The sequence below is a fragment of the Toxorhynchites rutilus genome, chromosome 3 (genome assembly GCF_029784135.1).
Source record: "Toxorhynchites rutilus septentrionalis strain SRP chromosome 3, ASM2978413v1, whole genome shotgun sequence".
NCBI classification, from domain to species: Eukaryota; Metazoa; Arthropoda; class Insecta; order Diptera; family Culicidae; genus Toxorhynchites; species Toxorhynchites rutilus.
This window is the reverse complement of record NC_073746.1, coordinates 130,937,232-130,965,000: the sequence shown is the minus strand read 5'-3', so window position 1 is coordinate 130,965,000 and position 27,769 is coordinate 130,937,232. Positions and strand designations below refer to the sequence as shown.

At 36.4% G+C, this 27,769-nt stretch overlaps 1 protein-coding gene across 1 annotated transcript; it reads left to right on the top strand.

Annotated features, from left to right (window-relative positions):
• The first annotated feature begins 5,738 nt into the window (after nucleotides 1-5,738).
• Nucleotides 5,739-27,462, top strand: LOC129776286 (fatty-acid amide hydrolase 2). The gene is made up of 5 exons (XM_055781834.1): nucleotides 5,739-5,935; nucleotides 6,084-6,649; nucleotides 6,712-6,836; nucleotides 26,248-26,429; nucleotides 26,488-27,462. Exons 1-5 carry the CDS (start codon nucleotides 5,912-5,914, stop codon nucleotides 27,205-27,207), a joined length of 1,617 nt encoding a protein of 538 aa, XP_055637809.1. The 5' UTR covers nucleotides 5,739-5,911; the 3' UTR covers nucleotides 27,208-27,462.
• The last annotated feature ends 307 nt before the right edge of the window (nucleotides 27,463-27,769 follow it).

Below are 27,769 nucleotides of genomic sequence, written 5' to 3'. Positions count from 1 at the left end.
TGAAATAATCGTACTTTTTCACCACCTGTTCATGTTCACGTTCACGGGAACTCTAAACCTATCTTTACATAACGCGTCCTTTTACAGTTTACGGTGAAATAATTTTGAGAATGCCTTCGGACATTCGAACGTGAACATGAACCGGGAAATATTTTGACGTCGATATTCACCATTGTTTTCGCGTTCACGTTCACCGATGCTGGCGAACTATGGTGAATTCACCAACATCTCGATTGGTAGAAAATAAGCATCGTAGTGAAATATAGTTTGATCAACGTGTACTGATCAAATATATTCGGCACAAAACACGACAAGTAAATATTCAGTTACTGGATGCCTTAAGTTCGTCAAACCTGTTTCTGTCGATTTTTTTCCATGTTCGATGTTTCATATGTTGATAATTGAAGAGTGGCAAACAAAATAGTATTTGTGCAAATTTCAGAACAAACTTTATCTCTCAAAAAGTGTCAAATATTTGACCTCCGGACAAACAGTGTCGGTTATTACTCACTCATTTCATGATGGATTTATGAGATTTTTGCGTCAAACGAATCGGGCACTCCATAACAATTTATAACATTGAAGAACATAATATATCATGTAACTTTCGTCAAAGAAATTTCCTCCGTCTTGCACCGTGCTCACGCGTATTCTAGAGCTTGCCACTAAGAATGGATTTAAAACATGTTATTTGGCATAGAAATCTCAACTAAGTACTAATGAAAATGAGCAAGTAAATACTACGTTGAGACGGCGAAGTTTCTCTATGAAGGTTGGTGCCATTTAAGATGAGAAGAGGAAGAAGAACTAACTATCGAACAATTCTCGCGTAACTTTTGAAAAGGTCCAATGTAACATTTTCGTCAACGCGAGAAAAACGAAGTTGAAGACCCAAACATTATCCCGCGAATTGTCTTAAAAGCTTTCGATCTTTATCGCTACTTTCACCACTAGCAGTCAAGAATAACTCTGAAAAACCAATCGTAACTGTTGTTCCGTGATTTGAGATTAAAGTTGAAGACTAGGAGCGAAAAATGTTACATTGGACCTTTTGACTGCCCGCATTTGTACATTGGACATATTACGTTGCACGATAAGAATTTGAAACTAATTACTAAACAACAATCCAAATAACAGGATTTCATTCTAAAGGCAGATTATTATTGTTATCACTCGTCGAATTGCACTAAAATCGGTAACAACACCTGTAAGAAACAAAAACTCAAAACGACCGAAGTACGACTTCGTTTTGACTGCTTTGTTACTTTGGACGTTCCGAGCGTCGGAGAAAAGAGGCGTCCGAAGTAACAGCCGGGCGCATTAAATCCGAATCTGTACATTGGATATTTTTTGTATCGGCGATAAAAAGATGAAGAAGATAGATACGTGAACGATTGTTTTTGTAATACATTCAATGATTGAAAACTAATAGCGTGCATCCATTAACTCGATTTGTTTACATTTGTTACATAGGACCTTTTCAAAAGTTACGCGAGAATTGTCAAATAACAACCACTATCCAGGGGGGGTCTTCGTAGCCACTTGGTTACGCGTTCGCTTACCAAGCGATCGATCGTGAGTTCAAACTCAAGGCCCTCAATTGACCATCTTTGTGTTGTTATAGAATAACTACGTCCACGCAATCATCATCAGTGATGGAAATCGATCCACGGTGGAACAAAGATCGATTCATCCATACAACTGCTCTGCTCTGCAAGAAACATCGGGCTGCTGTTCTATAAATAACCCAACAATGATCAATATCAACTGTCTCCGCAGTCCGGTCTGCTGAATAATGGAAGAACAGAAAGAATAACCTTACGCCTAAATGGCTACTACTAACTACTGTGTAATTTAAAATTTATAGAAACATAAACATATGTACAAATACACGATTAAAGCCGACTCTGTTACAGCTAAAATGCTGATGAGCCTAATAAATAAATAAATGGGATAAAAAAAACACTATCCAAACGGGAATCTCGCGCTCTGAATTCCATTTCCTAATGGATTTGCAACATTTTTGCGTCAATCGATTAGAGTAATTCATAACAATTCATTACAATGAACAAAATAATATATTTTATGAAACTATCAAACAATTGAAATATCTCAACCATTATCCGAGCGGAAATTCGGGTTTTGATTGGTCCATTCGCAGAAACAATCTTGAAATCTTGACTGTGTAATGAAATATGAGTTTGATCTTTGATTTTCTGCTGATATACGTTGCATATGTCACATGTTTCTGAAAACCGAGTTCAATTGTTTTTCCAAGCAAGCTGTGGGAGGCAATGTGTGCTCTTAGTGAATGTGCACTTGTTCGCGCCCGATTCGATCGTTCCGGAACAACATCATCGGTACATGCATCGAGTGCATATGCGGCACATTCTGTGTACACCTCGTTCATCGGCAAGCCAAACATTTGCATCGCTAGCAAGCGGCTGGCGCTTACATCCCACTACTAATCACCATCCTTCTGCCAGCATCGCTCGATTGTAACACTAGTGGAATGAACAAACAATACCTAACAATCAAACAAAACGGCCCTTTTCAGGACCACCAATTTATTATAAAAGAGTTTATTACTGTAGTTTTTCAAACATGTCCGAAATCAGTATGCAACAGATAGCCTAACGTACAGCCCTATTCTGAATTCCGACGGATTTCCATTTCGTTCAAACCCGTTATTTCGTTCGAGTGATAATTTCGCATCCCTTTTTTCGAATTATTTGCCCATTTAAGGAGAAACAGATCGAACGAAATGAAAAAACAACTCGAATGGAATTTTATCAAATCGTTTGAAATATTTCGTATCGATCGAAAACGGGTAGTAATCCTACGTCAATCATGCGATAGTGTGTCGGACACAACCCTAATGTGACTCTTTTCTCCCATTTTACTTCATTCGCACATTTTTTTCTCCCATCTTCCTATGTAGCTGATCTGAATTTCGATTTACCAGACAATGTTCAACCCTCCTGTACTCGAGTGCAAAATCATAACACGTATACTCGCACACGGTGTCACAGACCGAAAATTGAACTTCTCTGTAATGTTGCCATTATTTATTTTTCAGGCTTTATTGGCATTTATTTGAAGAAGGGGGTGTGATTGAATGAAAAAAACTCAAAAAAATATGTTTTTTCGTCTTTATTAAGTTTTAATAGTCATCTAATTCAGTCTCCTCAAAACAGAGTAATTTTTGATAATCCAACACAAATAACGAATTTCAAACTTTTCACTGTTATTAATTAAAAGTAAGCAACTGAAAATAATTCATGGAAGTATAAAGAGCTATAAAATAACATAAAACGTATTAATCGATTATGGTTTCATTGGAGTAAGAATCAGAACATAACATAACTGCATGCTCGAAACAAACATATTTTTTTACATTGTTGCGTGTTTTTCGGGTCTTTTATCGAAGAGAGAAAGTATAAGGACCTTCTAGATAATTACCAGATGATAGAGGTTCTGGAATATAAAGTTTGCATATTTCTATTATTCATTGTCTCTGTATTCCTGGTAAACTAATAATTAATGTCTTTTTTTTAGATGGGCATAAAAAGATGACATAAAAAAATTCTAGGAACTTCCTTTTTTTTCTTGTTTTCTTGTCGATATTGTACATCAAAAAAAAAAAATAACCCCGAAACTGTAACTGTTAAAAATTACCATAAGCCACCGATTTGTATATAGTTTACTGTTTACAATTCTTCCACAAGTGAAATTCTATCACAAGTGTGTATGTATGACCGTTATATTTATCGAATATACTATACGAAAGTCAAACATTTATTTTTTGCTTTTCAACGCATGAATCTAACGACAAATATATCGACGAATAGTTCATATATGGATCCGTTCAATGCAGTTACAAAAGGGACTGAAATCAAATAAGAATAGTCCGGTCTTATGCATTCAATAAATATTTCACGCTACTAACATTAATTTATACATTTCATTAAACAATATTCTAGAATATGAAAAAAGGCACTTATCCAAAAAAGTTACCCCTATACTCGCGTCGGTGTGTCAGACCGAAAGTGTTAAAAAAGTGGCACACGTCCCCTTTGTACCAACACATGCGATACGCTAAACGATGACGAACGACGAATAACGAAGCGAGAATCGCAAAGTCGTAGTGTTGATATTTTCTGAGAAATGAACGAATTATTGATTTCTCGGTCTGACAGACCAATGCGCGAATATAGGAGTGTTAACAGCACACCTACGGTGTAAATGATATTTGGTCAGAAAATACCAACCCTAATATGTTATGGCCGGTTTACAGTTGCCGTGAACAGGAACAGGTGGTGGAATAGTACGAGCATTTCACGGTGAACCGCATTGCAAACAAACAACTCAAAAAATCGTTGTGAATAGAATGTTTTTGTTTACGTTCACGTTCATATTGAAAGTTCGCCAGTAAACGTGAAGTGAATAAACATCGAGCTTCGATAAAGTAATTCGGATAAAATATACAGTTGTTCACGAATCAATCCGAAGCAACGAAGTTTTTCAACATGTGCAGAGATCCGATGGAATGAAATTGCATCCATATCGAAATTTTCATTGAAAACTCGAAAGTTGCTAAACATATCCTTTTACAGTTCACGGCGAAATAATTTTCAAAATGCTTTGGGACATTCGAACGTGAACATGAACGGGGAAATATTTTGATGTCTATATTCACCACTGTTTTCACGTTCACGTTCACCGAAGTCGGCGAACTATGGTCAGTTCACGAACATCTCGATTCCACGGTGGAAATTCAGAATCGTTGTGAAATATTGAAATTATCCACTTTTATCAATATGAATTGTGCTTAAATATGTTTTTCAACTAGAAAATGTTTCTTTCTATCGTTTTATGATGTTTTCCTCGCGTTTTATATGACTGATGAATTATTAACAAAAAAAAAGTTTGTTCACGTTCACGTTCACGGGAACTCTAAACCAGCCTTTACCTGTAGTTTCACTCAAGGCGCCTAGAGGTATATCCTAAGCAAGGCGCGTAGAAGTATATCCTAAGGTGGGCCAACTTGCTAAAACCACTCTTCAGCCATCTTGGAAATCTACTGTGTTTTGTTTGTAAACAAAACACAATACGCTTGTGCCGGAGCTCGCTCGTGATCAGTCTGTCTCTTTCACGCTTCAAGGAAATAATTCCCCTTCTGCTTTCTTCCGTACTGTTTTGATATACCGCTCCCCTAACCAACTTAGTGACGAAACGGCCTCACCTAGTACCATAGACCCGTCTTGATCCTAAGGTGAGACCGTTTCGTCACTATGTTGGTTAGGGAAGCGGTATATGAAAACAGTACGGAAGAAAGCAGAAGGGGAATTATTCGTTTGAAGTGTGAAAGAGACAGACTGATCACGAGCGAGCTTGGGTACAAGCGTATTGTGTTTTGTTTACAAACAAAACACAGTAGACTTCCAAGATGGCTGAAGTGTGGTTTTAGCAAGTTGGCCCACCTTAGGATATACTTCTAGGCGCCTTGGTTTCACTCTGAGGCGTATCACGCATAATCTCAGCTCAAAATGCTCTCCCAGCTCTCCCACGTTTTTCAGAACCGCCAAGACTTCTCAGCTGATACGATGGGGCGAATGAATTTTGAATGAACATACACAATGAACGATAAATAAATCAGCCGCGTTGCTACATCACCTGTAGTTGTATATCTCTATGTATATATGCGGTCTATATGCTTGCGTTAACTGTTATTACGGCTGGCTAAGTTGTAGAGCACCGTGGTGCTCTCTTCAGTTACGGAGAAAGCGAGCACGATTGCATACGGTGTTTTATGCATTTGGAAGATCACTAGTTTAGTTTCTTCTGACTCCACCAGATACTGATTTATCGAACATTCACATATATTCTCTAAAGTCCAATCACTGGTAAAATGTGTGCTGAAACGAGACGTGAGGTGAGTGTCTGTAGACCAAATAATTGCAACTAAGTTATTTTGGAATCAATCGATCGATCCATGATGACATCGCAAAAAGATGGCTTTATTGTATGCACTTGTGAATTCAACTAGACTTTCATAAACGAATATCATCTCATATTCATAGAGACGTAATAAACCGAACCAGATTGTGAAAGATATGGCGTACAGTCTTTTATTCAACGCTTTTGTGATAATTCATATGCTGGTTGATAAATTAATTGCATTGGTTCTGAAATGGTATTGGGGACCAAACCGCAAGCGATGTCCATCGTTACAACGAAAGCTCATTATAGTGACCTACAGCGTACAGGAATTGGCTAAGATGATCCGCAATAAAGAAATTACCTGCTATGAAGTGATCAGTGCCTATATCGATCGCTTGAATGAAGTAAATCCTATTGTGAATGCGGTCATTGATGGTCCCTTCGTTGAAGCACTGGAGGAAGCAAAGTCTATCGATGATAAAATCCTGCGAGGAATAATTTCAGAAAATGAATTCGCTAATAAGCCTTTCCTAGGGGTGCCTTTCACTACGAAGGACAGTACAGCTGTGAAAGGCAAGCTTCAAACTCTTGGAATTATTGCAAGACGTCATGTGAAAGCGAAAGAAGACGCTGAATGTGTGAAACTGATGAAGGATGCCGGTGCCATTATCATTGCCACCACTAACATTCCAGAGATCAACCGATGGTAAAAATTCACTTATCAATATTTATTTACTTGTTTATTGATCTTTCTCTGTGTATCTGCAGGCAGGAAACGAGAAACAATCTGATTGGACAAACCAACAATCCGTATGACGATCGACGCACGGTAGGCGGCTCAAGTGGTGGAGAGGCGGCTCTCATTTCAGCATGTGCTAGCGCTTTCGGACTAGGTCATAAAATATTTTATCTCACTAACTAAATACTCTTATTCCTTCCGCTTATCTGGTCATAGTCATTATAGAATCTCGCATCATTTTATGCCACATTTCTTAACACAGGATTGAAACGAAAGGTACCGTAAACTGGGAACGAATTGATCACGATTTTCAGAAAAATGTGAATATTTCCCAAAAATTTTTGCTCAATTTATACCCAATTAATTTTAAAACCAGTACTGGTGTTAAGGGTTCAAAAAGTTTTGAAAATTTTTGTTGAAAAATTTCCATAAGCTTTAGTTTGAAAACTTTTAAAACAGCTTTGGGGTGAAATTGATCAATCTTTTTTTCCATGATTTTCTAGTGTAATATGCACAACAATATAGAAATTGATCGATTTCTTTACCTACGCTCATTTAAATGATAATTCAAGGGTTCAAAGACACAAAAACGTAATTTAGTATAGTCGTGCCTTTTCCATATCTCGATCTAACACGCCTATTCAGTATTTCGACCGATTCGAAATATTTCGAACGACTTGATAAAATTCCATTCTGTATTCCGTTCGAGTTGTTTTTGCATTTCGTTCGATCTGTTTCTCTTCGAACATTAAATGGGCAAAACGTTCGAAATACGGAATGCGAAATAATAACTCGAACGAAATAATACTTTCGAAGTGAAAATCCGTCGGAATACAGAATGGAGCTGTAAATTTTGATCTACAGGTCATTCGAAGATCATTCGGGTTAGGCAAAAACCATTAAATGGTCATGAATGAGCTAGTTTGATCCCCCAAATGGAGGGTAAATACTCAGATTTTTAGGTTGTCGAATCTATGGCGCTGGAATTTGTTCCGACCATATCTCCGGAACCCGTGGACCAATTCTGATTAAACTTGAAAGGTTTCTTTCAAATGAAACATGTCACATCTAATTCGCTTCAGTTAGTTCAGTTCGTATATGAAAAGACGAAAATAAAAAAAAAATGATTCCTGCTTAATTGTTGCAGACGATATAATTTTTACGTTCTATTTTTTTTACACTTTTTCTTGAAAGGACTCTTGAGGATATTTTACACAACATATCCGAAAATCAAAGATCAAAAAAAAAACGAAAAGAAATGGTCAAAAACCATAACGTTTGAACAGCTAAACCGATTCAGATAATCTACATATTGAATTGAAGTGAATGAGTCAGTCTTCTTTTAAAAAACTCTACACTTGCAAAATAATTTGATTATCCTTTTTATTGATTATATTTGATTTAATTATTGACTCGCATAGATCTAATCATAACTCAAAAAGTGTCACACATGACACATTCCTGATATGTTATACTTATGACAGACATACAACTGTACTAGCGTTGTACTTCGAAAGTTGTGTCTGTCACCATTTACAGCGCTAGAACCATGCAAGCAACTCGGTACAATCGCTGTACCTGTACCGACCTATTTTACCGCTGTACATGGCTACAATTGTACTGTGCGCAGCGCCATATACGGTTTGTGGTGGGTAGCATGAACAAATCGAATCAAAACACTTGGCAAACATTCTCTTCACTGACTTTCTCTTGAGTTAACAACTCAGACTGGAAATTTGCTGGTTGTGTTTGATAGTTTAGACGCTGAATAAAAACCTTTTTCATTGAAATATGTGTTGAAAATTGGAAAAATTCTGATTGTCAGTTTGACATATGGTACAATGTACAATCAAAGCACAGCAGTGGAACTCCATACAATTCACTGACTAAAAAGTGTCCACATTTTCATCGCTTGTTTACGTGAAGAATATAATTTTTTCAGGCACACTTGATTTGAGAGTGTATGGATTTCTAGCTGTCTTGACGCAAGGTCTTTAATGAAAAATGAGAAGATGGGAAGGTTTATATAAACATGTTTATAATTACATAAGTTTATTCAAATATTAATATTGCCCTTATTTAACTATTCAGTGCAATCTTATCAAAATTTGAAAAGAAATTAAAAAAGGAATGTTTTTTTTCAATATTTTTATGAGATTAATCTATTAAAAATCCATGATTACCTTTGCTTTATTATTTACCCCCCATTATTTGTTAATTTTTCCTGCTTTTCGTTCTTTGACCTATCATTTTGAGAGGTTTGAAATTGCGACAAGATAGAAATTTGGTGTGAAAGAGCGAATTGTAGAAAATTAAGTCGCAAATTCTCTAAACTTTATAATTAAAGTTTTTATGTAGTATTCAATTTTTGAGTTTGTTTGAATGACAGATTGAAGTTGATTCATAGAAGAATAAGATTTCATTTGATATTACGATTTTTGAAATCGACTCAATGGTTGTAAAATTATGACGTTTTGGAAGAAATCTTACTTATTTAATCAGCAAAAGGCCCACGTGGCATGTGCTGTACACAAAAATCGTCTCCATTCACATGATTTTTTTTTTCCAATTGTTAACTTTCATTCTCATATCAAGGATCAACATATCATATCTTTCCATTAATCCGCAAACATGCCTAGTAGTAACTTAAAAAAACAAACTCATAAACGACAAAACGAGTCTTCGTATATTTTTTATATATTTTTCACAGTTTTATAGTAGTTTTATAGCGCTTTTTTAGTTGGAGTGCCTTTTAATTGGCAGTTCGCCAGTTGGAGCACGCGTCAATCAAGAAGCAATCATCCGTCATAATTGTATGTCAGTTTTACTCAGTTTTTCAATGCCATTTTTATTGAAGAGTCTTTGAACGTTAAAATCAAAAAATTAAGGCACAGTATAAAAGTATTTAGATTTGCAGTTTATTTGACAAATGTATTCGTTTGAAAATATTTATTAATATATATACATATATAAAGTGGATTATATCACATCCACTATTCAAGGAAGTTAATGATATTTTCTACCATCAATCCAAATGCAGTAATCTTAATTATTATTATGGCCGCACTAAAACACATGAAAAACAACAAGAAAAACGCGAACTTTGAAATTTGTGAACTATTGCAGTATTACTGCAGTATTATTGCAGCCATTCCATGCCAAACTGATATAGTGGTTTTCAGATTTTCGTGAAAATTGGTAGCTTGTTTTCTTTATGGTAAAATATTGAACCTGTATTATTTTTTTGTTGGGTCCCAGCAAACATTAAGTCGTATGAATAGCTATAATTGGGGGCGATATACATACAACCAAGACACATTTGTATGATATATGATGCATATAACTAGCATATACACGCAAAAGTGGAGGCTATATACGTATATGCCATATTGTGTACGCAAATAAAGCCGTATATAACGATATGCGATGCTTTTTGGACTGATATGCGATTTGATCCGACAATATTACCACTCAATCCATCGATGACATGGAAAATCGTGTTTTTGCATTTTATGCGAGTTTAGATATACATGATCGATATTTTGATTGATATTTTATGCGATTGTGATTTGATACGAATTTATGTAACTTATCATATACAAAGTTATACGATTTAATGTTTGCTGGGGTGATTCGATTTTTTTCACTTTTTCCGAAAAATGACTTATCAAAAACTCACTAAGTAAGCCGATTCAGATTATCGATACATCAAATTGAAGTTAATGAGCTAGTCTTTTTTGGAAAAAATGTCAAACTTGCAAGAAATTTGAATTTTTTTCTTGTAATTCTTGATTGTATCCGTTTTTACAGTTTACATGGTTTGGGGCCAACGGCGCTATATTTTTCTATATTTTTTCTTGAAAACTGAGGATTTTTAACTCAAAATTAGATATGTTCTTTTTTTCTTTTTTGAGTTATAATTTTTTTAAGTTAACCGATAGTTCGGAATATTAATTTTTCCCCTTGTTCCTATTCTCAAAAATTCATAACATTTGAACTGTTAGAGCTAAGTGGTGCGGACTCAATCCACTTCATTTTCAAGCAAATTCATGCATGTTTTCAAGCGATTTCTTGCAATAAATTCTTAGACCACCAGAGATGCCAGATTTACAAATATGTTTGTGAATTTACAGACATATCTGAAAAACACTTTTTATTTTTGTTGTAGACTTTGGATATAATAATATTTCACAGGTTTTTGAAAAATAAAAGGGCTCTATTCATCACATCAAAGATATTTGACTCACCATATGCCATTTTTCCATAGTTTTAATACAGAAAATTATTATATTTAGTTTATATCAATACACATGACGTTAGACCAGCGATACTCAACCTGCGGCCCGGCAGTCTTTCTGGTTGGCCCATCTGGTGTGTATGAAGTTTGGAACTCATACACATAAGTACTTTTGCCCTGACATCATTGCAGACGAAAGAGAGGATACGGTTATTCACAATTAATGAAAAATTGCATTCTCTGCAGGTAACGAAAAACCTTGAACGAAAATTGTCTCTGATAATTATTTTTTGTTCTAGATAAGATTGTTTTGCTGAAATGCAAGGAGATTTATTGAAAAATAGTTAAGCTAGGGTCAGGACTTTGTCTTCTAAGTATTAAAACAAAATCGAATAAAAATTTTCATTCTATTCTCAACAATTTACATTCGCTTTCGGGTCTGCTTATGACGAAATATGGGTTACTGTTCGTTATTGTTACCACAGACATGGTTCATGGCCGTGTGGGGATCTAAAACTTGTATAGCCTTGCATGGCGGATGGAAAATATACACTGTATTTTCTTATAAATTTCATCAACGACAAGACCGCAAGCCTTGGTGGATGTCCAATATATCAACGAAGAAATACTGATTTTTATAAAAATTAACAACGCGTATGTATGTGTAGATCGTTGAAACATTTAAACACACTTACGACACATAAGTTATTAAGTGGTCCGAAATATCAATTTTTTCCACTTTTTCCCAAAATTGACAAATGAAAATTAATAACTTTTGAATCACTGAATCGATTTAGATGATCGACATATAAAATTGAAACTATTGACTTAGCCTTTTATTAAAAAATATTTAACATGCGAAAAAAATAATTATATTTTATTAATTATTGATCGTAGTCGTTTTTTATTTTTTTTATGACTTTGGACTAGAGGGCGCTATATTTTTATATTTTTTCTTGAAAGCTGAGGATTTTTGCATAACATATCTCGATATCAGAGATGCTATTTTTATGTTTTTTAGATATGATGTTTCAAAGTAATGGTGGTTCGAAAAATCATTTTTCCCCCTTTGTCCAATTACTTTCTGCAAAAAATCATAACATTTGAACTACTGAACCGGTTTTGATGATCGATGTATTAAATTGAAGCCAATAAGCAAAATTTGAAAAAATATCACACTTGCGGGAAGGATTCTAGTAGCATAGTTCTAGTTTAGTCACATATGAATATTGATCGAAGACTTAAACATGTTAAATTTACAAATTTATAACTTAAAAACGATAATTATAACATCTCTGATATCGAGATATGTTAGGTAAATAATCCTCAGCTTTCCATAAAAAATATAAAAAAAATATAGCGCTCCTATCTTTAAACGAGAAAACTATGAAAAAATAAATCAATCAATAATTACAAAAACAAGAATTAATTTTTTTCGCAAAAGTAACATTTTTCCAAAGAAAAATAGCTCGTAAGCTTCAATTTGATATGTCGATGATATGAGTCGGTCCAATAGTTCAAGAGTTATGTTTTTGTAGTGGGAAAAATGGGGAAAATTTGTTTTTCGAAACATCGATTAGTTTTGAAAAATCATATTTCAAAAACGAAAAAAATAGCATCTCTGATATCGAGATATTTTATGTAAAAAATTCTCAGCTTCCAAGAAAAAATATAAAAAAATATAGCGCCCCTAGTCCAAAGCCATGAAAACATTAAAAAACGACTACAATCAATAATTACGAAAATAGGATCCATATTATCTGCAAGTTCAATATTTCTCAATTAAAGCTCATTGGCTTCAATTTGATATGTCGATCATCTAAATCGGTTAAGTGGTTCGAAAGTTATAAATTTTAGAAAAAAGTCATTTTAGGAAAAAGTGGAAAAAAATAATGATTTTTTGGATCACCCTAAAATGGAAATGGGCACCCCAATGAAAAAATAAAAAAATACGAGTCTAATGTTTTGCGATAAAGAATAATATTACCACTTTTGACGAAGATCTGAGAACAAAATACAATCTTACGTGCATCACGATGTACAAAGTATTCATGAATATGTGAAAATTAACGTTAAAAGACATTTCTATAGATCTGCACACTTTTACAGACTTTTCCACATTTTTAACAGACATTCACATGTTTTTACAGACTTTTTTTAAAAATGATCTGGCATCTCTTCCTTCCACTTTTTATCGAATATTTTCAAATCGCAGGAGTAAACATTTACGTGACTCTGACTTCGTTTGTTTTTATTTCGTTCGGAAAAACGTTATGTCAAAGAGAGGGGACATTAAAAAGGCGTAGCTCAGTGAAAGGCTGAGATGCTCTTTCAGAGATACAATGGTTAATCAAACAATTGACGGAAAAATGTAGTTCGTTCATTTTGTTATTTTATTTTTTTTTTGCCCCTGACAACAATACCTCTTTTATAGTGTTGATTATCATAAGAAAAATAACACTCCTGATCGTTGGATCTCTTTTGACATTTCAATTGGATCTTTTTTGACAGCCGTTTTGATTCAGTCCGCACTACCTAGTGTTAGAGCGATACAGATGATGGTTTTATCAAATTAAAGCCTAGAATTTTTTGGAAAAAAATAATTTTGTTTTCGTGATTAATAATTGTATGTTTTTTATAAATAAAAAAATATTTTTTTGCAAGTGTGAAATTATTGACTTAAATTAAGTATGTCGATTATCTGAATCGGTTCAGTAGATCAAAAGTTATGAAATTTTGAAAAACGTTATTTTTGGAAAAAAGGAGAAAATGATTTTTTGAACCATCGGGTAAATTTGAAAAATCATAATTTAAAAACGAAGAAGAACACATTTTTGGATATGTTATATAAAAAATCCTCAGCTTTCGAGAAAAAATATAAAAAAATATAGCGTTCTTGAATGAAACTATAAAGAACAAAAAAAATTTTTTTTTGTCAGTATACTATTTTTTCATCTGAATCGGTTTAGTAGTTCAAAAGATATGAATTTTCGAACCACCCAAAAATGAAATGGGATCTAATATTTAACGATAAGGAACAAAAATACCAATTTACACGAAAATCTGAGAAACACTATGTCATTTTGGCATGGAATATATATACTACTAAAAATATAGTTAGGTGTTAATTTCCCCGGCAACTAAAAAGCTGATTACTAGAAACTAATTGATTGGAAAAAAAATGGATAAAAAACTGATTTTTCAGACCACCCTAAAACCGAAATGGTCACCCTAACGAAAAAATAAAAAATATGGGTCTAATGTTTTGCGATAAGAATCAAAACTATCACTTTCCGCGACGAAATTCAGAGAAATACTATAACGGTTTGGCATGGAATGGCTGTATAAGTGTGTTACGTCAAATTGACGCATGTTCGTAGAGATAGGTATATAAGAAACGTTCTTAAGCCTGGTGTTGAGATCCAAACAAGTAAGTTGTACTCTGCTGGAACTCATGGCAGGATTAGAAAAGATATATATATATAAGATTATACGATTTAATGTTTGCTGGGTAATAGCAGGCAGGCAAGGTACACTACTAGCGCCTTTATAAATTTCCTAATTGTGGAGTTTTTTGTTAACGAAAACACTACTGAATTGTTCTCGGAGCAATTAAGCGAGGATAAACGAAACCGAAAAATGATTTCTACAACACTCAAATAATTCCCAAATGCAGCGTGGAAAAGCAAACAAAACAGTGAGCCTTATTCCCGTACCCACCTACACATACGTTCCCACTACGCTTGCATCTCACTTAAATTTTTTTGCACCTATTCCCGTTCCCACCGATTGTGAAGTGGAAAAATGAACTCCGTGTAGAAGGTGAAGTGGAAGCCAGAATGACCCGGTGTTCATTTCCAATGTCGTTTTTGCGAGAAACGTCAGTTGTATTTTGTTTGTTCATCCTCGAGTAGTAGAGCTGTGTCGAAAAGAGAATATGATCGGAGATTACGATGAACACGAGGAATCGCTCTGTTTACACAAACGAGAGCATGAAGTGTAAACCAGAATAACATCGATGGATGAACTCGGTGTATTCATAATGAATTCTACCAGATGTTTACAGTTGTGTGTAATCCGGAATAGGGTTGTACTCACTCCACATTGATTTCACGTGTAGTGTATTCGGGAATAAGGCCCAGTAGTTTTAGGATACAGGGTTACTTTGATTGAAATTCAGGTTGTTTGATTAAGGGAAAATTGCTTTCATGGTGCTTTTTTATAAATTTGATTTTTCTCACTTGTTTCACAACTATTTGATTGCGCCTCTTGTCAGCAAGCATACCTCTAAAATATTACCGTGGTAGCGACTGAGCAGCATTGTACTAGTACTAAAATTGTAAATATTAGATATAATTATTCTTTTAAGTCTTGCCAGATGAGTAATTACCGATTTTGAACATAAATTTTTTTTTTTCCATTCAAATTTCCATATTTTTGAAATAATCCCATATTTACACTGGGGTGGGGTGAGAATGAGTAAAGCACAAAATTGAATTCCATGCCAAACCGATATAGTGATTGTCAAATTTTCATGAAAATTGGTAGTTTTATTACTCAACGTGAAATATTAGACCCGTATTTTTTATTTTTTTATGGTGGTCCGAAAAATCAACTTTTCCCGTTTTTTCCAAAAATTACCTTTTTTAATAATTTATGACTTTTGAACTACTGGACAGATTTAAATGATCGATATGTCAAATTGAAGCCAATGAGCTAGTTTTGTTGGGAAAACATTACACTTGAAAAAAAAAAAGATTTTTTTTCCGTAATTATTCATTGTAATTGTTTTTTCATAGCTTACATGATTTCGGAACTAAGGTCACCACATTTTTTTATATTTTTCTTGGAAGCTGAGGTTTTTTTACATAACATATCCGAATATCACATAGGTGTTTTATTTCGTTTTCGAGTGATTTTGCTAAGTTAACATGTTTTCAGTTTCGTTCAATATTCCTATACGACTAGACAACATCTATGCGACAAGAAACCTGGTATATCGATCATCTGAATCGGCCCGGTAGTGGATGAGGAAAAATTATTTTTTGGACCATCGGTTAATTTTGAAAAATCATAACTCAATAACACAAAATAACGCAACTCTGAATTTTGGATATGTTATCTAAAACAAACTTAGCTTTCAAGAAAAAATATAAAAAATATAGCGCCCTTGGTCCCGAGTCAATGTATGTAACTATAAAAAAAATACAATCAATAATTACAAGACCGAAATCCAAAATTTCTGCAAGTATAATATTTTTCGAAAAGAGACTAGCCACTTGGCTATAGGTCGATCATCTGAATCGGCGCAGTAGTTCAAAAGTTATGAGTTTTTAAAAAAAGTCATTTTTGGAAAAAAAAATTTTTTTTTGGGTAACCCTCGGAGCAATAAAGCGAGGATAAACGAAACCGAAAAATGATTTCTACAACACTCAAATAATTCCCAAATGCAGCGTGGAAAAGCAAACAAAACAGTGAGCCTTATTCCCGTACCCACCTACACATACGTTCCCACTACGCTTGCATCTCACTTAAATTTTTTTGCACCTATTCCCGTTCCCACCGATTGTGAAGTGGAGAAATGAACTCCGTGTAGAAGGTGAAGTGGAAGCCAGAATGACCCGGTGTTCATTTCCAATGTCGTTTCTGCGAGAAACGTCAGTTGTATTTTGTTTGTTCATCCTCGAGTAGTAGAGCTGTGTCGAAAAGAGAATATGATCGGAGATTACGATGAACACGAGGAATCGCTCTGTTTACACAAACGAGAGCATGAAGTGTAAACCAGAATAACATCGATGGATGAACTCGGTGTATTCATAATGAATTCTACCAGATGTTTACAGTTGTGTGTAATCCGGAATAGGGTTGTACTCACTCCACATTGATTTCACGTGTAGTGTATTCGGGAATAAGGCCCAGTAGTTTTAGGATACAGGGTTACTTTGATTGAAATTCAGGTTGTTTGATTAAGGGAAAATTGCTTTCATGGTGCTTTTTTATAAATTTGATTTTTCTCACTTGTTTCACAACTATTTGATTGCGCCTCTGGTCAGCAAGCATACCTCTAAAATATTACCGTGGTAGCGACTGAGCAGCATTGTACTAGTACTAAAATTGTAAATATTAGATATAATTATTCTTTTAAGTCTTGCCAGATGAGTAATTACCGATTTTGAACATAAATTTTTTTTTCCATTCAAATTTCCATATTTTTGAAATAATCCCATATTTACACTGGGGTGGGGTGAGAATGAGTCAAGCACAAAATTGAATTCCATGCCAAACCGATATAGTGATTGTCAAATTTTCATGAAAATTGGTAGTTTTATTACTCAACGTGAAATATTAGACCCGTATTTTTTATTTTTTTATGGTGGTCCGAAAAATCAACTTTTCCCGTTTTTTTCCAAAAATTACCTTTTTTAATAATTTATGACTTTTGAACTACTGGACAGATTTAAATGATCGATATGTCAAATTGAAGCCAATGAGCTAGTTTTGTTGGGAAAACATTACACTTGAAAAAAAAAAGATTTTTTTTCCGTAATTATTCATTGTAATTGTTTTTTCATAGCTTACATGATTTCGGAACTAAGGTCACCACATTTTTTTATATTTTTCTTGGAAGCTGAGGTTTTTTTACATAACATATCCGAATATCACATAGGTGTTTTTTTTCGTTTTCGAGTGATTTTGCTAAGTTAACATGTTTTCAGTTTCGTTCAATATTCCTATACGACTAGACAACATCTATGCGACAAGAAACCTGGTATATCGATCATCTGAATCGGCCCGGTAGTGGATGAGGAAAAATTATTTTTTGGTTAATTTTGAAAAATCATAACTCAATAACACAAAATAACGCAACTCTGAATTTTGGATATGTTATCTAAAACAAACTTAGCTTTCAAGAAAAAATATAAAAAATATAGCGCCCTTGGTCCCTAGACAATGTATGTAACTATAAAAAAAAAATACAATCAATAATTACAAGACCGAAATCCAAAATTTCTGCAAGTATAATATTTTTCGAAAAGAGACTAGCCACTTGGCTATAGGTCGATCATCTGAATCGGCGCAGTAGTTCAAAAGTTATGAGTTTTTAAAAAAAGTCATTTTTGGAAAAAAAAAATTTTTTTTGGGTAACCCTAAAATGGAAATGTTCACCCTAATGATAAAAAATATGGTTCTAACGTTTTGCGATAAAGAACAAAACTACCACTTTTCATGAAAATCTGAGAACCACTGTATCGGTTTCACATGGAATGGCTGTAAATTTCCATCGCACTTCTAGGTGAATTGGCACTATTTTCGTAGCTCAAATAATAATTCAAGACATTTACATGTTGTTAAATTATCTTGAAATTATTGAAAAATTAATTTCTCAACACAATTCTTAATAGAAAGTAATATTCACTACTTTGACCCATTGTCACCCCCTCTAAGGGGTGAGATTGGGTCAACTTTCATTTAACCCTTTAACGGGCCGTGAGAACTAGGCATGTAATCAACGCAAACTCCAATACAACGACATGTTTAGATGCTAAAATACAAACAATATTTTTTTTTCAATACGTGAAACAATCAAAAACATTGAAAAAATTGGTGGCAATATAGATGCACCTGCTCGGCTAGGGCAAAATGTTGGTGATAATATAATTGCCAAACTCCATTACAACGACATGTTTATATGCTAAAATATGTAAAACACTAGCTGACCCGGCAAACTTCGTCCCGCCCAAAATTTGTGTTTTGTTATCAATACTTTCAAACATCCACGTTTTCTTACTATGAGCAAGTTCATGGGTCCAATCGCAGAATTGTTCATTGATTGACCCTGTTGAGTTTACCTTCTACTATAAAATTCCTAGTATTTGTAACAAAACTCATCATTATAATATCAGATTATTTTCAGACACAATTCTCGTTCAAGATTTTTCAACCACTTGCAAATAACATGGTTCTCCGTTACATGAAATAAATGTTTCATACAGAAAATATGATAGAATAAAGACAGCTCTAAATCGTTAAATTCCTTCCTCGAGTTCTGCTCTTATCAACGCATCCAGCGATCCTTTTTTTTGTATAGATAGGAGAAGATATAGGAGTGCGCCATTTCCAGTTTCGAACAAAGATCAATTTCGCTAGCGCAAACATCAAATGGACTAATAGCCCTTGTCACTATGTAATTGTAGAACATATGGGAATTTAATTTTCCGAATTTTCCCTTTTTCTTTCAAAGTTTTCCGAAAATTTTCAATTTTGTTTGGTTGGAATATTTTTGGTTGAAATATGTGTAATATTTTTATGGGACATCCTCTCCATTCCAAGAGGAGGGAGGGGTGTCATACCATCAAAAAAACCATGTTCTGAAGAATAATCTTCAGAAGCTTTCCTGCTAACTGCACTTGATTGACAAATCACAAAACCAAATGTATGTGGTCGCAGTATTATATGGATAGAAAACATTAAAATAAACTCGCTTGAATGTAATTTTCAATTCCAAGGGGAACTGGCAGATTATTTTTCAGCAACGATCATTTCTTTCCAGGTTTCCTCTCGATAACCAGCAAACGAAAAGAGTTGCGCACGTGTATGTGTGTGTGTGGCGGCTGCTTCTATGTCTTCCCGAGGAACCGTATTTCGATGCTGATACTCTCTTGGTCACGAGAGTATCAGCATCGGCTTTTCTGCGCTCCCTCACAGTTAATACAAACTGATTGCATTTCAGGTCAGGTCAGGCCAGGTAATGAATCCCTCGATCCCTCGCCGTTCAGCTCGTTCAGTAACGATGTTGTCTTGTCGATGTCCTCAGGCGTCGTGCACAAATTACGTAACGCTAAAAATCCGAATTCTGAACCACCTCTCCCCCCCCCCCTTTCGTAACGCAATTTCCTATCTCTAATAAACAGAAAGTAACGCAATATCTACCCACCACCACAATATCATTTCAGTATGCTTTTCGTGCGTGATTGAATCGAGAGAAGGTGTGGTTTACGATGGCAATTTGGAAGGCAAACTAGAGGAGAATGAACTCTCTGAGTATGAAAATTTCGGCGACTGAGCAATAATCGATTGAAAATTATATAATTTTCGCGATACGAAACAATTTCCGTTTTTCATGTTATGCATCCAATATTGGATACGAAAATATCCTACTGATGGGAAAGAATAATCTTCAGAAGCTTTCCAGCTAATTACACTTGATTGAAAAATTACGAAATCAAATGTATTTGGTCGCTGTGTTCGCCATATAATTAGAAAACATTAAAATAAACTCTTTCGCATGGATGTATTCTTCAATTCCCAGGGAACTGACAGATTATTTTTCAGCAACGATTAGATCTTTCCGGAATTTTCTCGATGCTGTATGGCATCCACACGAAAATTCTCGTTTCAGTTTGGCCTGTAAAAACTTTTCTAAACTCTAATCCATGAAATTTGGAGCCCTGAAAAGGGCCGTTGATTATATGCTAAGCTAATATAGCACCCTCTCCTTGTATTCGATGGGCCAGCTGAATGTCCTTGGGCATGATGTGACGCGTTTTGCATGGATAGCACACAAATTGGTATCTTCGAATAAGCCTCCTGCAGCGTCATAACAGCGGAACTTTTGAAGCGCAAGTCGGTTTTGAAGTCCTGAGCAATTCCACGATCCAAAAGCTGCAAAGGTAGCTTGCGGATTAGCAATACGGTCGACTTCCGATAGCGATGAATTTCACGCAAAGTTCCCGGTCGATAGCGATGTGGCTTCTTCACCTATCCTGCGGCTGATGCGTTTATCCGAGCTGCTTTCGTGTGCCTTACCACTGAAAGACTAACTTGCTATCTGCTTGGTCCCAAACAAACGAGTCGTCACGGTGCGAGAGTAGAGTAAGAAATGAACGAAAGCAAAGGAAGCGTCATTTTATAAACCATAAAAGTATAGAATCTAAACCCCACCCTTATTATATTCGTTGCTTACCCTGAGAGAGAAACGAATAACATCGAAGTAAGTATACAGTAATGTATTTGAATCCGGACACTTTGCGTTACATTTAATACCATACCGCAGCCACAACATTTTCTGCATGTTGAATTAATGCGATTGAATAGTAACTATCAAGAAACTATCAGTAACTATATTAGCAACTATTAATCGCATAAATTCAACATGAAAAAAATGTTATGGCTGTGGTATGATATTGAATGTAATGCAAAGTATCCGGATTCAAAAGCATTACTGTAAAAAAGAGTTAACTCGACTGACATTTTTTCGGTTCGGCCTGCAAAAACGAAATTAAGAGCCCCCGCCGACTGCAGACTGACTTGACGACCGATAGTTCGGTCGGCTTCTTAATCAGTACGGAGAAAAAAAGTCTGTAGTGTACAGCATAATGCATAGACGTAAGTATGAGCTTCCCCATCTCGCATTCCAATAAGATTAATGGGTTTCCAAGTGGACGCGCTACATACGGATACGAATGATTTCAATAACCTGTTTTCGAAGCTATCATTAAGCTATTGAAACAATTTTTCGACTCGATAAATATCAATCATATAACTCTTGGACATTTCATCTTTTGTATGAAATGATTATCATACTGTTCCGTTGATCCGAGGCAGAATGAATCACGCTTAAAGAAGGAATGGATTTTTTCTTGGAATTTAGTCAGCAGAAATAATGCCCTTTCCCAACAATTAAAAACGACAAACGGTAAACAGTTTCATCAAAGTGATTTCTTCGATATGGGGATATATTCACTACAACATGTCATATATTTCATATTCTTCATTATCAAATCCATATCCATGGCACCTACCGGTAACGAATTATTATCGAAACCACGATTTTCGCTAAATGCTCCTTTCAGTTCGGCCTGTAAAAAACTTTTCTGTACTCTAATCCATCAAATTTGGAGCCCTGAAAAGGGCCGTTGATTATATGCTAAGCTAATATAGCACGCTCTCCTCGGATACGATGGGCCAGCTGGATGTCCTTGGGCATGATGTGACGCGTTTTGCGTGGATAGCACACAAATTTGTATCTTCGAATAAGCCTCCTGCAGCGTCATAACCGCGGAACTTTGGAAGCGCAAGTCGGTTTTGAAGTCCTGAGCAATTCCACGATCCAAAAGCTGCAAAGGTAGCTTGCGGATCAGCAATTCGGTCGACTTCCGATAGCGATGAATTTCACGCAAAGTTCCCGGTCGATAGCGATGTGGCTTCTTCACGCTTCCTGCGGCTGATGCGCTTATCCGAGCTGCTTTCGTGGTGCCTTGCCACCGAAAGACTAACGAGCTGTCTGCTTAGTCCCGATGAAACGAGTCCTCACGGTGCGAGAGTAGAGTAAGAAATGAACGAAAGCAAGGGAAGTGTCATTTTATAAAGCATAAAAGAATCGAATGTAAACCCCACCCTCTTTATTGTATAAGCTTACTGTATACTCACGAATATAATAAGGGTGGGATTTAGATTCTATACTTTTATGGTTTATAAAATAACGCTTCCTTTGCTTTCGTTCATTTCTTACTCTACTCTCGCACCGTGAGGACTCGAGCTCGTTAGTCATTCGGTGGTAAGGCACACGAAGTCAGCTCGGATAAGCGTACCAGTAGCAGGATAGGTGGAGAAGCCACATCGCTATTGACCGGGAACTTTGCGTGAAATTCATCGCTATCGGAAGTCGACCGAATTGCTGATCCGCAAGCTACCTTTGCAGCATTTGGTTCGTGGAATTGCTCAGGACTTCAAAACCGACTTGCGCTTCCAAAGTTCCGCGGCTATGACGCTGCAGGAGGCTTATTCGAAGATACCAATTTGTGTGCTATCCATGCAAAACGCGTCACATCATGCCCAAGGATATCCAGCTGGCCTATTGTATCCGAGGAGAGCGTGCTATATTAGCTTAGCATATAATCAACGGCCCTTTTCAGGGCTCCAAATTTGATGGATTAGAGTACAGAAAAGTTTTTTACAGGCCGAACTGAAAGGAGCATTTAGCGAAAATCGTGGTTTCGATAATAATTCGTTACTGGTAGGAGCCATGGATATGGATTTCTTAATGAAGAATATGAAATACATGACATGATGTAGTGAATATATCCGAAGAAATCACTTTGGTGAAACTGCATTATAAAATTATTTGTGTACGAATGCCGCAATTGATAGTCGACTCTAATTTGCGCTGGGTAATTTCCTCGGAGGACTCGATTCCTCCTTTGAGCATTAATAATCTCTTTCTGGCAAAACGATGTGGTATTAATCACATTATTTGAATGATAGAATGAAGAAGTTTTCTGCCAATTTCCTTCAACCTCCAAACGTATCTTTCTCCCGTTTGTCGTTTTCGCGTTCGCTAATCCTTTCTCACAACACCCATTTCTAGTTTGAGAAATTGTTGAGTAAACATTGTTTGTCAGTGCGCGTAGAGCGGGAATTCCTAAAGATTCATTGCACCTCTAATAAATTGCCGAAAGACGTGGTCTTACGTTGATCGCACTTGATTGAAAAAATCAAAAACGAAATGTATTTGGTCGCAGCATTATATGAGTAGAAAGCAAATAATCGCTCGAAAATGACTTGATTTTCGCGATGTGAAACATTTTCCGTTTTTCATGTTATGCATCCAATATTGGATATGAAAATTTCCACTGATGGGGAAAAAAATATTCAGAAGCTTTCCTGTTAATTGCGATTGATTGAAAAATAACAAAACCAAATGTATTTGGTTGCAGTGTTATATGGATAGAAAACATTAAAATAAACTATTTCGCATGAATGTATTTTTCAATTCCCAGGGGAACTGGCAGATTATTTTTCAGCAACGATGATAGCAACGAGGATTCCGCGCGTGTATGTGTGTGTGTGTGGTGGCTGCTCCGATGTTTCAAGCGGAACCGTGGCATCACTCTCCTCCTGATGGATTCCATTTTGGCCTTAGGTGCACAAACAGGCTCTTGGTGACACCGTTCATCAGCGCTTTCATGATAAACGAAATTAGCTTCACAACAACAGCGACAACATGCTCCAATCGCTGTTCAATCATAACTGAGTGGGTTTACGAGCGGCGCTCGCTTATATACCGATTTTTGATTTCAATAGCCTGTTTTGAAAGCAATTTTAAGACTATTGAAACAAGTTTTTGGATGAAAAAGTAACAAGTATATGACGCGTAGACATTTTATCTTTCAAATGAAGTGTTTATCATACCATTTCGTTCAGTTGTTTAAGAGCTATTAACGCTCAAAATCTCGGTCTCCGGCGTACCGCTTTCGTTCTCGAAAGTTTGGTTTTACACCCCGGTATAGAAATGAAAGACGTAGTCCTACGTCAAAATTAAATCGTTGGTGGCAATATAGATGCCGGTACCCGTTAAAGGGTTAATCATCTTCTTCTTCTTAAATGGCACCAACGTTCCTAGAGGAACTTCGCCATCTCAACGTAATATTACTTGCGTCATTTTTACTAGTACTTAGTTGAGATTTCTATGCCAAATAACACGCCTTGAATGCATTCTGAGTGGCAAGCTCTAGAATACGCGTGACCACAGTGCAAGTCGAAGGAAAGTTCTTTTACGAAAAATTCCCCCGACCAGAACGGGAATCGAACCCGAACCCCCGGCATGTTAGGTTTTGACGCTAACCACTCGGCCACGGGAGCACAAGGGTTAATCATAGTTCAGTGAAAAATTAATATTATTCAATAACTCCTTAAATATCATTAGTGAACATTTCTACGTAACCAGAATTGTGTTTTACTCTAATTTACGATAGTTATTCAACAAAAATATCTAAAACTACCTTTTTTGACCCATTTTTACCTCCATCGACGGTACTTGAAGTTTATTTTTATCAACTAATTTCATCGATATTGTTGGAAACCATAGAACATCAAACAAGGATTGTGATTTTGTATCATTTAACTGAAATTGTCTGACACTCCATTCATGAATATGCCATATAAAGGGCGAACACGAAATTATTGCGACACCGAAAATGTCATGTCAATTTTCTTATAATGTTTAGAATCAAACCAAAATTTTAAAGTAGTTTTATACATATATTTACTTCATAAATCCAAAGAAAAGTTAATCGATGGAGCCTTGAGTGTAAAATTGAACGCATTTTCGCTTGACGCCCTCCATCAAAGTCTTTACAGTGTCATCCGGTACCAGTTTCTCAGTTTTTTTCCATTTTCTTAACATGTCCTTCTCGTCTGTCTTCTTGCTCTTCCGAAGTTCCCGCTTCATTATTGCCCAGTACTGCTCCACCGGGCGCAGCTCCGAACTGTTTGGCGGGTTCATGTCCTTTGGAACAAAATGGACAGAATTGGCCTCATACCACTCCAGGACACTTTTAGAATAGTGGCATGATGCCAAATCTGGCCAAAATAGCGGAGCTTCGTCGTCCTGCTGCAAGAACGGCAAAAGGCGCTTCTCGAGGCACTCAGATTTGTAGATCTCGCCATTTACTGTGCCCTTTGTCACGAAAGGCTCACGCCTCAGTCCGCGAGAGCAGATGGCCTGCCAAACGAGATATTTGGAGGCGAACTTCGACATTTTCTTCTTCTTAAATTTGTTGTCCACATGCTCTTGCCGGTGAAAAACTCCAACCCCGGAATTTGCTTAAAATCGGCTTTTATATACGTTTCGTCGTCCATCACACAGCAGCCATATTTTGTCAGCATCTTCTCGTAGAGCTTCCGTGCCCGAGTTTTAGCCATCGATTGTTGCCGTTGCTGTACCTTGTATGTATGTAGTCCAGCTCTCTTCTTTGCATTCTGGACGTTGCTCTGCGACATGCCGATCTTTTTAGCCAAATCACGGCTTGACACGTTGGGATTTGCTTTAATCATCCGCTTCACCTTTCCCTCCGTCTTTCGTTCTCCGGTCCCGGTTTTCTTCCAGCTCCTTTGCCGTGGTCCAACGTCAACCGCTCCTGGAACCGCTTCAACACTCTGGAGACGGTTGAATGGTGAATGGAACATTTTTCCCAACTGCCGGTGCGACAGGTCAGGAAATTCCAGGTGTTTGGAAAGAATTTGTTCTCTCGACTCGCGTTGGTTCACCTCCATTTTCGTTGCATCGAAAAACACGACTTCGAGTTTGACAGCATGTAGACAATACACATCAATGAGGAAGTGTGCAAAATTTGGTTGATTTTTACCCAATGGTAAAAAAGTTATGCCCTGTTGAATGTGTCGCAATAATTTCGTGTTCGCCCTTTATTTTTTGCTCAGAAAGTTGATGTCATCCCATACCAATATTTATAGCAGACTTCATCCCATGCCTTCATATTCATGCTAGCAGAAATTTACATAATACAATTATATTATACACGTATCATAGGCACTGATATTGGAGGTTCGATCCGGATGCCTGCCTTCTATTGCGGAATTTACGGGCATAAGCCTACCTCTGGGATTGTCAATACGCGAGGCTGCTCGCTTCGTACTGGCAAAGAAGCCTCCACTATGGTCGTGGCTGGACCGATGACCCGCTTCGCATCAGATTTGCGCCCACTCTTGAAGGTAATGCTCGAAATATAACGTTAAGTGACTAAAAAAGCTCAATTCACTCCCGCTTTAGACGCTCGTAGGTCCCAGTACTTCGGTGACACTGAAGTTAGACGAGAAGACTGATTTGAAGAAATTACGTTACTTTTACATAACTAGTTCAGGTGATATCAAGTGCAGCCCGGTGCATCCCTTGCTCCAGAAGGCAATGGGCCGTGTGACGGAACATTTTCAACATATTGCCCCCGACGGCGTCCAGAAAGTCACTCTCTCCGGCACGGAGAAAACTAGCAACATGTGGCGCTATTGGATGACGCAAGAACCGGCCAGTTTCAACAACCTGCTGGGCAATGGGAAGCAGCTTTCGCCTCTGGTCGAATTGGCGAAGAAACTGACTGGTAACAGTGAATATACACTAGCTTCTATTTACTCGTTAATCGACAGTATTCTGCCCCCGGAGAACGCCGATAAAATCAAAGAAATCACACGGCAGTGCGATCAAGAGCTCACCGAACTGCTCGGAGACGACGGTGTGCTATTCTACCACAGCACAACCCATGTGGCCCCCTATCATTATTCAGCATTCGTTAATGTGTACAACTTTGGCTATTGGTGTCTGTTCAACGTTTTGCACGTGCCAGCCACTCAAGTTCCACTGGGGTTGGATCCTGACGGTTTACCCTTGGGCATACAGGTAGTGGCAAGTCGCAACCGGGATCGCCACTGCCTCGCAGTAGCTGAGGAAATTGAGCGTGTGTTCAATGCTAATATTCCACCATTTATAATCGATTGAGATTTTGAGAGGAAGAGATTTCGTACAATTTATAAAAGTCTGCGATTTAGCACGTATTTCATGGTATAGGTAATATAGAGAACGGATGTTTTAATCACTTCATCTCTAGCTCAAACAGAACTAGTCGATCGACGAAACCTCTTTTGAGTAAAACTAATAGCTAATATTTTGATAACACATTTACAAGTTTCCTCCACATATATTGGGGATAAGAATGAATAAATAAATAAATTAATAAATAAAGCTGAACACGAATATTGCCTCATGATAAATCAAAAATACTCAGATGACATTCGTGAGAGTTCAATTCATGCACCAATTCATGTACATCTTGCTCCACTCAAACTTCGTGAGATATCGCAGAAGAGAAAAATAAAAAAGTACGGGTCTAATATTTTGCGATAAGGAAGAAAACTATCACTTTTTCAACCAAAATCTGAGAACCACTATATCGGTTTGGCATGGAACGGCTGCTCTATTTTGAGTTATGCAATTCAATTTATTTCCTGAACTCCATAGAACTCTATAGAAGCAAGTCCGAAAAAGAACCTGAAACTATTGA

Excerpts from the sequence above, each read along its gene's own strand:
- LOC129776286 (XM_055781834.1), top strand. The coding sequence starts at position 5,912 with ATGTGTGCTGAAACGAGACGTGAG. Across the intron at positions 6,650-6,711 it reads ATTCCAGAGATCAACCGATG|GCAGGAAACGAGAAACAATC; the intron begins GTAAAAATTCAC and ends GTGTATCTGCAG. Across the intron at positions 6,837-26,247 it reads TGCTAGCGCTTTCGGACTAG|GCACTGATATTGGAGGTTCG; the intron begins GTCATAAAATAT and ends CACGTATCATAG.